Source organism: Pogona vitticeps, chromosome 3 (genome assembly GCF_051106095.1).
Source record: "Pogona vitticeps strain Pit_001003342236 chromosome 3, PviZW2.1, whole genome shotgun sequence".
Taxonomy (NCBI): Eukaryota; Metazoa; Chordata; class Lepidosauria; order Squamata; family Agamidae; genus Pogona; species Pogona vitticeps.
Window position 1 is genome coordinate 5119726 of NC_135785.1, and position 11920 is coordinate 5131645.

The 11920-nt window shown below is 46.6% G+C and overlaps 1 protein-coding gene across 1 annotated transcript in view; it reads right to left on the reverse strand.

The window, feature by feature from the left end:
- The window catches only part of PDE6D (phosphodiesterase 6D), a 38442-nt gene extending 26995 nt beyond the window's left edge, over positions 1-11447 (reverse strand). Inside the window, exon 1 of the mRNA XM_020814679.3 lies at positions 11073-11447. Coding sequence (XP_020670338.1) covers positions 11073-11146 — 74 coding nt within the window. The 5' untranslated portion in view covers positions 11147-11447. The remainder of the gene's footprint in view (positions 1-11072) is intronic.
- Between the last annotated feature and the right edge of the window lie 473 nt (positions 11448-11920).

Genomic DNA, 11920 nt, shown 5'->3' on the forward strand with positions numbered 1-11920 from the left:
CAACAGCCATGGCTGTAGGCTGCCTATGGTATTCCACTGGAGTGTGGTATTCTCTGCCTGGCCTCAGATTTTCTCTTTCACAGAGCAACTCAACTGAGCAACTGTGAGCATGAGTTTGCCCTTGGGGACTAGGAGTCAGCAGAAGCCGCTTAATCTTTTTTTTTTTGGCTAATATTTTGGGAAACAACATGATCTGCTTTATTTATCAAGCCGACGCTCACAGCAATCATCAGAAGCATTTCAGCTGGACACTTTCGTGAACAACTAATATGAGATTAAAAGCTCAGCCTCCTGGTGAGCTGCTCTTTAGTGTGGGTTTGCCTTGAATTCTACGGCTAGGTGGATCCCCTGCTTTCAAAGAGAAAAAAAAGTGATGCTCATTTACCAGCACAATGCTGCGGGGTTCTCGCATCCTGGGAGAAAAACAGACGAACAAACGAAAACAACCACCATGGTGGAATCCCCATTATTTTGAACTGCACTGCCCAGGAGGGGGTCGCCATGAACAGGCCAAGCTCCCGTGTGCTCTACCTAAGATGCCCTAAATTTGTAAAATTTTGTCACAAATGCGCTGATCTATGACACTTATAACAGCGACCTGCAGGACAGCAGCACATGGACACTCACAATGGAAACCTTTAAACAGATATAAGTCCCATCAAGTTCAACGGAAATTGGGTGGAAGACTGTGGCCTCAATGTAGTTTTTCATCTTGGGAAATGAAACAGGGAATCGCCAGAACTCAGTGGCCATCCTCGCTGCAGGAACTCTGGAAGATGGCGTCTAAAATGTAAGATTCTCAAGGGCTGACGAAGAACACACACACATGGCATGTACAAGACAGAAGGCCCAGCTCTCTCAGGGCAGAGTAGGTTGAATCTTCAGTGGGGCCCATGAAAACTCTGGGGGTGGTGGGGGTGGTGGAACTGGTAAAATCACTCCTTAAATTCTCACTTGCCATGAAAGCCTTATTAATCCATGTGCATTTTATGATGCTGGCAGACATGGCTAATCCTAGGCAAGTTTTGCTCCTGAAAACTACAGCACATCCTGGTGAATTGCTGACAGTTAGCTAAACAAGATCAAAAGCATTCACATGACAAATCTAAAATGTGGGGAAGGAAGGACTGCATTGCGCTGCTATCATGGAATCTGATGTGACCTAATATAGAACAGTGCCCAAAAGCCAAACCATACATGGCAGCACCATGACATACATACATACATACATACATTTATTTATGTATTTAACTTATATGCCACCCACTGTACCCAAAGGTCTCTGGGCGGCTTACCACAATGCTGACTTGAAAGGTTTCAGATTCCCAGGTATGTGTCAGTGAAGGGACTCTAGAGCGGCTGACTGTGAATGTTCCTCCTTCCCAAATTTCCAAAGGATGTTCCAACATTTCCCACGTAAGTCAGAAGCTGAGCACGTAGTTATATGCAAGGTTAAACACATGTGTAAGTGGTTGCCTGCCTGAGGCTCCTAGCTGAGAAATGCGTTTTCAGGAATCTATTCAACTGTCAGTCCTCCTTTACATCAGTAGCTTACACAACTTAAGGCCATGCTTTGCAACTCAACAGGATTTCTATTTAGAGCAAAATAAAAGCATTCAGGATCAGGCATCCTCAAACTGGCTGTAGATGAGGCTTAGACATCTTATGGAATGCTTCCAAAACAATGCCTTCCTCCAGAATACTTTGACCGACTGTGCCATAGAACTACATCACTCAAAACAGGGCTTCCCCTTTTCCCTGTCCAGCTAGGCAGCATATTAGCATATTCAAATCTCCCTACAACCAAATGCCAACAGATGAAGAGCAAAATCTATGAAAATACATATTGTACATTAAAAAGAAAAACCCAATGTGGTCTGTGTTCACAATCCAAAGAGAATTGTAGGTGATATCTTAATCATAGTACTAAAAAATCACAAACATAACCTGCACCACTCCCAGCTCCAAAACGTCCAGCCTGATGAAGAGTCACACAGAGTCAAAAGTTATTTTATATTTCTGACTTTTTTAGTGGTCTAGTATAGGTAATCATGTGGACCAAGAACTCCGAGAAGTACAAGCTGGATTCCGAAGAGGCAGAGGAACTCGAGACCAAATTGCTAACTTGCGCTGGATTATGGAGAAAGCCAGAGAGTTCCAGAAAAATATCTACTTCTGCTTCATTGACTACGCAAAAGCCTTTGACTGTGTGGACCACAGCAAAATATGGCAAGTCCTTAAGGAAATGGGAGTGCCTGACCACCTTGTCTATCTCCTGAGAAATCTATATGTGGGACAGGAAGCAAGAGTTAGAACTGGATATGGAACAATTGATTGGTTCAAAATTGGGAAAGGAGTACAACAAGGCTATATATTGTCCCCTAGCTTATTTAACTTTTATGCAGAATACATCATGCGAAAGGCTGGACTGGAATCCCAAACCGGAATTAAGATTGCCAGAAGAAATATCAACAACCTCCGATATGCAGATGATACCAATCTGATGGCAGAAAGTGAGGAGGAACTAAAGAACCTTGTAATGAGGGTGAAAGAGGAGAGTGCAAAAACAGTCTGAAACTCAACATCAAAAAAACTAAGATCATGCCCACTGGTCCCATCACCTCCTGGGAAATAGAAGGGGAAGATACGGAGGCAGTGACAGATTTTACTTTCTTGGGCTCCGTGATCACTGCAGATGGAGACAGCAGCCACGAAATTAAAAGACGCCTGCTTCTTCGGAGGAAAGCAATGACAAACATTAACAGCATCTTAAAAAGCAGAGACATCACCTTGCCAACAAAAGTCCGAATAGTCAAAGCTATGGTTTTCCCTGTAGTGATGTATGGAAGTGAGAGCTGGACCATAAAGAAAGCTGACCGCCGAAGAATTGATGCCTTTGAATTGTGGTGCTGGAGGAGACTCTTGAGAGTCCCCTGGTCTGCAAGGAGAACAAACCTATCAATTCTAAAGGAAATCAACCCTGAGTGCTCACTGGAAGGACAGATCCTGAAGCTGAGGCTCCAGTACTTTGGCCATTTCATGAGAAGAGAAGACTCCTTGGAAAAGACCTTGATGTTGGGAAATTTAAACTGCAGAAGCCTCTATGCTGCAAGGCCGGAAGACCAGCAGTCGTAAGATCAAATCCACGCGACGGAGGGAGCTCCCGTCACTTGTCTCAACTCCTGCCAACCTAGCAGTTTGAAAACATGTAAAAATGTGAGTCGATAAATAGGTACCACCTCAGTGGGAAGGTCACAGCGTTCCGTGTCCAGTCACACTGGTTTTCTGGTTCATGAACATCTCAAATTATTCTTACTATTCCCTTTTGTATAGCTTTACTTTTTATAATTTATTTGCATTTTAATGGAATACATCAGTTACACAGTGAGAGACAAACAATACAGTTTGTTACAACTGATAATTTGAGATAATATAAAATAAAAAGGAACTCCAAGGCGGCAAAGGACATCTGGGCTGAAGGACACTGGATTTTGATGCAGCCCATCCACACTGATTAGAGCTGCCACATCCAACGTCAAAAGAGCCATAATGATGTCCAGCCTCTGGCAGGAAAAGAAGAACAGAGGCAAATGTCAGGATATTCCTGGGTTTCAAGAGACTTTAGAAATTACGAGCTCAAGAACACAGTTATCATGTACTATTATTAGTCAAGGCATGTCACCGCTGATCTGATTATGACAAAAGATTTTTTTAAAATAACATTGATCCTTCCAATTCAATTGCACTACCTAGGAAACCTTCCCAAATCTCATTTCTTGTTATGGTTTTACTGGCGCTTGGAACGTCCTGGCTGATAGTCTTCTATTCCTGTATCATCTTATTAGACTAACAGAGCTACCAGAGTCTGACATTGCTGGTATTATTTTATGCACTTCTTCCAGTCCTGCTATTAGAGAAGGTCCATTAAACAAGGCTCCTATTCGCTGTTAAATAAATTCTCACAGACTGGAGTTGCTTGTGAATCAAATATATAACATTTTGATCCCAAATTTTATTATAATCACCTTATTACATTCTCTAACTGTTAAGCTGGCTCACTATAACCAGGACCCGCCCAGCATATGTGATAAAACCACCCAGATTTTGAAGGGGTAATAAATGAGCAGCAAAGAATGTAAAGGACAATGTATTCGCGAAGGCTTTCATGGCAGGGATCTAATGGTTGTTGTGGGTTTTTCGGGCTCTTTGGCCATGTTCTGAGGGTGCACAGAGCACAGAGTGCTGTCCTCTGAAGATGTCGGCCATGGAGACTGGCGAAACGTTAGGAAGAACAACCTTCAGAACACGGCCAAAGAGTCCGAAAAACCCACAACAACCAATGTAAAGGACAATTTTAAAATAGATTCAATCACTTAGCAGGACAAGAGAACAATCATGTTGATCACAAGACAGTTGGCTCACACATAAAGACTTGTAAAGGCACTCTGCATCTCATAGGGTATAAATTTTGGTGTACTGCTTTAGGGAGAAAAACGGTCCAGTTCAGTGTAACCCTTACCCCATTCCTTATTACTGGAGAAACAAGACAATTACTATGACTAATAAAGCTGACTGCAAAGCCTCACTTACAGAGCTATGAGCGAGCTCATAACCTGCACTGCCTGCACTTCACTTTATAAATGCCCTCCAGCTTCATTTGAAGAAGGGCAAATTCCCAGCCACAAGTAGCTGCCTATATGCTTCTTGAAATCTCACCTGTGGTGGCCACTGGCTTGGGGCGGGCTATCACAGGAAGGATTTTGTTCTCTGCAAATGCAATCCCTCCAGTGTGTGCCCATTCAAGCTTCAATCAAATCTTGAACATAGTGGGCGGGGGGGGGGCACAAGGCTGTTTACAGGCTGGACGCCACCAAACACATGCTCAGACAGCTACGTCAATGGACTCCCAGCATGAAGAGGAACAGTAAGCCACTCAACTATTCCTAACTTTTCCTGATCACCAAGATCTCGCTTGGGCACAACCCAGCCAAGCGAAGCCATAAGCACCACTTTTCACTGCCCCCACCTCTAAAGTTCCAGACATTTAAATCTTAGCCGTTGGACCAGCTCAAGGCTACTTCCTATAACAACATCCTGTGTCACTTCTACTCCAGGTAGAATATTTGCACACAGACATCCAAATCAGATGACAGGCTCCCTCAGCTATATCGAGGTCTTCCATGTTATGAAAAGAAAAGATCATGAACAATGTAGAAAGAAGTAGAAACAACCAGCGAGAAAATGGAGAAGTTTTCTCTATCATTTTACACAAGCTGATATTCTAAAGCAGAAGTGCCGGCCAAGGGCCCCATGCAAATCTGCCAAAGGCTGATTCTGCACCCGTTCACCAACCCACTCCTCTACCCTGCCCAGTCATTAGGACAAAAAAAAGTGCACAGCCTTTCCTGCAAACCTTCAGGTGTTTGTTGGTTGTTGTAGGTTTTTCGGGCTCTTTGGCCGTGTTCTGAAGGTTATTCTTCCTGACGTTTCACCAGTCTCTGTGGCCAGCATCTTCAGAGGTCTTGAGTAGGATAATTTGATTTTCTACCTAACCATGGTTAGGTTAGGCAACCATGGTTAGGTTGCAACAAAAGCATGTAACAAAAACAGACATCTTATTCTCCCACCTCCAGCTCTGATGCCATTTATACAATTCCTGTTAGCAACTCATTTTGCCAGAGGACAATTTGGGGCACAGGGGATGGCAGGTCAAGGGGCCGAACGCCAAGGGGCCTGCCTGCCTGTTGGATTTGTTGTCACATTTTCCAGCCCACTCCTATCTCAATTTTCTTGACTCAGGGGCTGGGAGAGTGGCATGATGGACTTGAGGATGCCTCTTCTTCTTCATAGCAATGGTCAACACTGTGCCAAGTTGTTATGTTGGCAGAGAACTCACTGATGAATTGCTGCAAGTGAAGAAGTTGGCATTTTCTGTTTTGCATCAAGTCACACAAATTGTTGCACAACAGCAAATGCCTGCCACTGAGATCTGCACCAACTTCACTATGCTGGTGGGTGTCTAATTGGAATATGATAGCCTAGTAGTTTAGGCATTTAACAGAGACTACAGTAAACATCAATGTCTTAAGGTTTAAGAAAACACACCTTGCACATGGGGAGAGATGCAGCAAAAGCCACAGAACAATATTAGCAGATGGTTTAGATGCTTAAAGCTGTAACCTCACACCAGCTTAATAATAATAAATGTGTGCCTTCAAATCAATCCTGACATATGGTGGCCCTTTTCAGGATTTTCTAAGTAGAAGTTCTTTATCCTTTCCCCTCTTCAGTAGGCACCTTGGGGTTGTGCAGCTTGCCCGAGGCCACACAGACTGCCTTTTCTCCTGGGACACACAGAGGGGAACTGAACTCCCAATTTCTACCTAACTCGCTCAGCTTTCTGGCCAGCTCACACACCATGACCTAGAAGCAAACTCCATAGAATTAAGTGGGACCTATTGCCAAATAGTCATGTGTAAGACTATGCTATACACCTATTACCATAAATGACTTTCTAAAGATGACAATTAATTAAAGTTACTGGGTTTAACGTCTGAGTTAAGGTATTTAAGACTCCATTTCACATTCTAAGCTGCTGCGACTACATGGCATTGAGGGTGAAGAGAACGGAAATGACAACAGCTGAGATGAAGGGCAGGAAAAAGACTAGAAAATAAAACACTTCTATTGCATGGATACAATTCGCTCTTCTTTCCACCTGGCCTACTCTCTCACAGCCAACAGTTAGTTCCACTAAAACACAGCCAGCATTCCAAAACCACAACAATATTTTGGCTTCAGACTCCGAAGCATCACGTCAGGAATAAGTTTGCCGGCCGATTGCATCATAGCCAAAAGGCCTCTGGGCCCACTGTGAAGGATGACATGAATGGAAGAGGACTTAAAAGCCCCTTCCTGGACACTGGATATCCAGTGGGAAGATTCACAGCAGGAGGCTGTGACCTCAGTGCCTTTCATTACCAGGAAGGTGGAGAGGGCAGGTCTCAGAGGCTTTTCCTAAAGACTAATACAGTAGGGTTTTGTGCAGTTTCTTATTGGCAGCGCACATGTAGCTCGCTTTAAGTCTCTCTCTGTCAAGCCAGCTCCTGTCTGCAGTGAATTAGCTTACCCTATCTTCTTCCCAGTGCCTGATCTCTCAGCTATAATCCCCTTAACGAGGAAGGCTATCTGGAATCCATCTGGAATTCTGCAGGTTCTACCACAATCAAGGAGTTTGGAAATCTGCAGTAGCATTGCAGCTCGTCCAAGGTCACGGCTTCTTCCCCTTTAAAATTTATTTTCCAGACTTCATCACAGAGAGGAAAATGGGCAAGTCATTTCTGCTAGAAACTGGAGGTGGCCTTGTAGATATCGCAGAAATAATTAGTAAGTAGCATCTTCTACATCAGACCCCTTTGACATCTGAAGCGGAGTGAAACAGGGCTGGGTCCTTGCGCCAACCCTGTTTGCGATCTTTTTTGCTGTCATGCTGAAGCAGGCCTTGGGAACTGCAACAGAAGGTGTCATCTCCGGACTAGATCAGATGGAAAGCTCTTTAATCTCTCTAGATTGAGAGTGAAGACCAAAGTCCAGCTGAAATGCATGCGGGACTTCCTCTTCGCCGATCATGCAGCCATTGTTGCCCACTCTGCTGAGGACCTCCAACAACTCATGAATCGTTTTAGCAAGGCCTGCCAAGACTTTGGATTGACAATCAGCCAAAAGAAAACACAAGTCATGGGCCAGGGCATGGACTCACCTCCTCTATTACCATCTCCACACGAGAACTGGAGGTTGTTCATGACTTTGTGTACCTTGGCTCAACGATCTCTGACACTCTCTCCCTAGATGTCGAGCTGGATAAACACACTGGCAAAGCAGCTACCATGTTCTCTAGACTCACAAAGAGAGTATGGCTTAATAAGAAGCTGACAGCATATACCAAGATCCAGGTCTATACAGCCTGCGTCCTGAGTACACTCCTGTACTGCAGTGAGTCCTGGACCCTTTGTGCACGGCAGGAGAGGAAGCTGAACACCTTCCATATGCGTTGTCTCTGGCACATTTTTGGTATCACCTGGCAGGACAAAGTTCCAAATAGAGTAGTCCTATAAAGAACTGGAATTGTTAGCATGTATATATTACTGAAACAGTTACGTCTATGTTGGCCTGGGCATGTTGTCAGAATGGCTGATGGTCGGATTCCAAAAGACCTCCTGTCTGGAGAATGAGTGCAGGGAAAGTACCCCAGAGGGAGACCACAGCTGTGATACAAGGAGATCTGCCAGCGAGGAATGGACCTCAACAGATGGGAAACATTGACATCTGAGTGTTCAGCCTGGAGGCAGGTGGTGCATCACGGCCTCTCCCAATTTGAAGAGACCCTTGTCCAGCAGGCCGAGGCAAAAAGGCAGTCACGAAACCAGCCAAATCAGGGAGCTGGACAGGGGGCAGATTGTATTTGTTTTCAGTGTGGAAGGAATGGTCACTCTCGTACTGGCCTTCTCAGCCACACGAGATGCTGTTCCAAGTCAGAGCACATTGCCATAGTCTCTTGAGACTAAGGGATGCCTAATCCAATCTAAAAAGCATTTTCTAATCCATCCACACATACAAAAGCTATGTCATTTGCCATCTTTAAAACCCTGGTCAAGCGGCCTCGTCTGTTTATCTGAGAGTAATTTTAAGTCACCAGAACCAATAAGGCGAGTTGCCTATTTAGCAGCTCAGCTGCCTTCTTGTTCAAACATCACATGAATATGTTGCTGAATTTTTAAAAGTCTCAACACACTGCAAAAGAAGGCCACCTTCCAGAAGTCAGGGCCTTTTAAAGATCCGTTTGCAACACCATGTGGAGCTGCTACGATTCATTCAAACAGAAAGACAGAAATCCAAGAACTCCAATTCAAGTAGGTTGCTCAGAAATTTTCTTCACCCAACATTACTGAGTGAGCCACTCCCTTAGGCCTCTCAGCCATGCCCCAAGAGAAAAGCTATTCCACTCCTGCAAACATTCAGTTTCCAGTTCTGAACACCAAACAAAAAAACCCAGCCTGTTGTGCAGAGACTACAAATTAAGTCAACATATTGCAGCTTGTTCCAGGATTTCTCAAACTGGGCCATGGCAGGCTTTGCCTCAGCAAGAAGACTACATTTAAACCCTCCCACGTTTTAAGAAGATCATTTGGGCCCATTTGGCACGTACACAACCATCCCAAAGCTGCCCAATGTGCAGGGTTCGTACTTAAAAAAAAACCAGACAGGTAGCAAGAACCTCTATTTCTATCCTCCCAAAACCTCCTTTTCTCCAGATTGCAGAGACCCAGATTCTCCAGAATGTGACCTCCTTGAACTGAGAGGTCAGTATTTTAGTGACTGCCTCCAGCTGGCAAAAGATAACATCATGTTATATTTGCTTTCTTTCTACATTTCTGTCTTATGGATATACTATGTAGGACAGAGAAAATAAAGTGTTTTTGTTCATTGGCAGACGTATGCATACTTATTTCCTCAAGAGCGGACTGTGCCTGTCTTACTCCTCAATGGCTATGCCCCGAATGGCAGTCTTAGACCATTACCAATGCATCACCATCATCTCTCAGATTAGGAAGGTGGCCTTCTTCTCTTAAATCAGGCTGACTAGCGCCTTACAGCTCCCATCCTCTTGCCCCAGTGAGTCTGTTTGGCCCATGTGTTCACACGCTCTCCAGCTCCCATCCTGCAAATCTTCACTGCAATGCACCCACTCCTGCTCTTGGCACTCACTGAGGTGGATTACGCGGACGAATCCCGCAGAGGTTCACATCTGTAGACTCCAGTCTAGACCCAAGTTCAGAAGAGAAGAGAGAGCTAGGTCCCAGGAGGAGCGGCTGGCTTTTCCCTGCTCTACAGTCTGAATCAGTTTGCCTTCTGTTAAAGCCTGGCAAACCTGCCAAGCCACAGAGCACTTTGGCGCCAAAGCTATAAGCAGATGATAGTATGCTTCCCTGTCTGAGTACAGGCTCAAAGGACAGTCATTTTCAGCAGAGAACACTCTGTAAGAGTCTTAATTTACATTACCTGAAATAAATGTGGCCTGCTGAAAGGAGGGAGGTACCATCCAGACACAAAACTGCTGCAGACAGCAACATTTCCAATCTCTCTCCTTACTTCCGGGACCATAAAAATTACTACTTCTTCTTGCCCCGCCGAAGACCCACTGAATCAATAGGGTTCACACCACTGTGGACTTTTTGTCCTTATGTGTGCTCAAATCACTTTCACGTTACGGTGACCTTGCGAATTAATCACCTCCAAAAGGTCCTATTCAGGTCTTCTTGTCAACTATGCAGTGGTTTCCCCTTACTGAGTCTGCCCATCTCACATTAGAGGTCTCCCTCTTTTCCTGAAGGCATCACTGGGCACTGGATTCAATGGGTCTACTCTAACTGGGGATAGCAATTTAATCCAGGCAACACCCTACATCCATCCATTAAGGTCCACTCCCACCTCTCATAAAAGCACCACATTTACCCCCAGTATGACACCTCCTCCCACTTAGGATTTCGCACCCAATTCCCCTGCCTTCCAAACTAGAAGCCGAGACTGGAAACAGAACAAGGCACATTTTGAGAACAGACCACAACCCAACAGAACTTTTTTTTGGGGGGGGGGACTACAATTCCCAGAAACCCTTAGCCGGCGATGCTGCAGGGGGATACTGGGAAATGTAGTCCCGTGAGCTGGCGAGGCATACCGTAATTGCCCAAAGAAAGCCGCACACAACGAGCTACGAGCGCCTTTCCACCCCACCTCCTCATTACCGTATTTGTTTCGAAGCCCCCACCCCACCCGACCGTATTCCCCTTCTCTCTGGTGCTCCGCATCAAGACCGTGGCCCCGCGTTACCGTATTTCCCCCTTCACTCCCGCACGTTCTCCCCTTTACCGTATTTCCCCCTTCACTCCCGCACGTTCTCCCCTTTACCGTATTTCCCCCTTCACTCCCGCACGTCCTCCCCGTTACCGTATTTGTCCCCCTCCGCCGCCCTCCCTTCTTAGCTCGCTCAGTCCCGGGCCAGCCGGGTCGGATACAGCTTGAATCCCCTCAGGATCTCCTTGGCCCGTTGCTGCAGGGGCTGCGGCTCCTCTTCCTCGGGGCCCGACATGGTCCCGCTCCGGCGGGCGTCGCGTCGTGTCTGGGCCCCGGCCCGGGCGGAGCTCACAGGCCTGAGGCGGGTGGGGGGGTGAGGGGAGCGGCGGCAGCTGCGAGAGGGAGGCGGGGGTCGAGCAAGCGCCGGGTCGGACCCCACCGCGCCCGCCGCCGCCGCCGCTACCCAGCAGAACCAACCACCCAGGGAAGGGCCCGGCCTGCCCTCTCGGCCCGACCAATCGGAGCCCGCCGCTGCCTCGGCGGGCTGCCCGATTGGCAGCACCGGCGACCAATCGGAAAGGGGAAGAAGGCCGACGCCTTAGCTGGTAGCTAAGGAAGGGATGCCCCCCACTCCCTCTCCGCTGAACCTCAGACGGTGGTTGCGAGGGGGGGGGGAGAACGGCAGGCGTCGCGGGACAATCTTCAGCGGGAGGCGAGAGCGAACGAGGAGGCGATGCTGAAGCCGTGGCGGAGGGAGGTGGGGAAGAGGTTCTCTTTATAAAGACACCACTTTATACAGTATACAGTATCCCATTGCCTTTAGCGGAGAGCGCCCCCTAGCGACCAGAGAGCAGAAGGCGGGCGCGTGTTCCCCTGGTTTCCAATCACGGCAGGGGGAGAGCGAAAGAGCGCGCGCAACTTTAAACACGCGGGTCACGCGTTCAAACGTTACAACCCAACAGTTTTTTTTCTGCCTGGACTGCGTGGCATTTTGTAGGGTTGTGGGATCAGTTCTGGTTGTAGAGGCGTTGGGAGGTTTCCCTTTCAGTTAATTCATTATAATTAATTA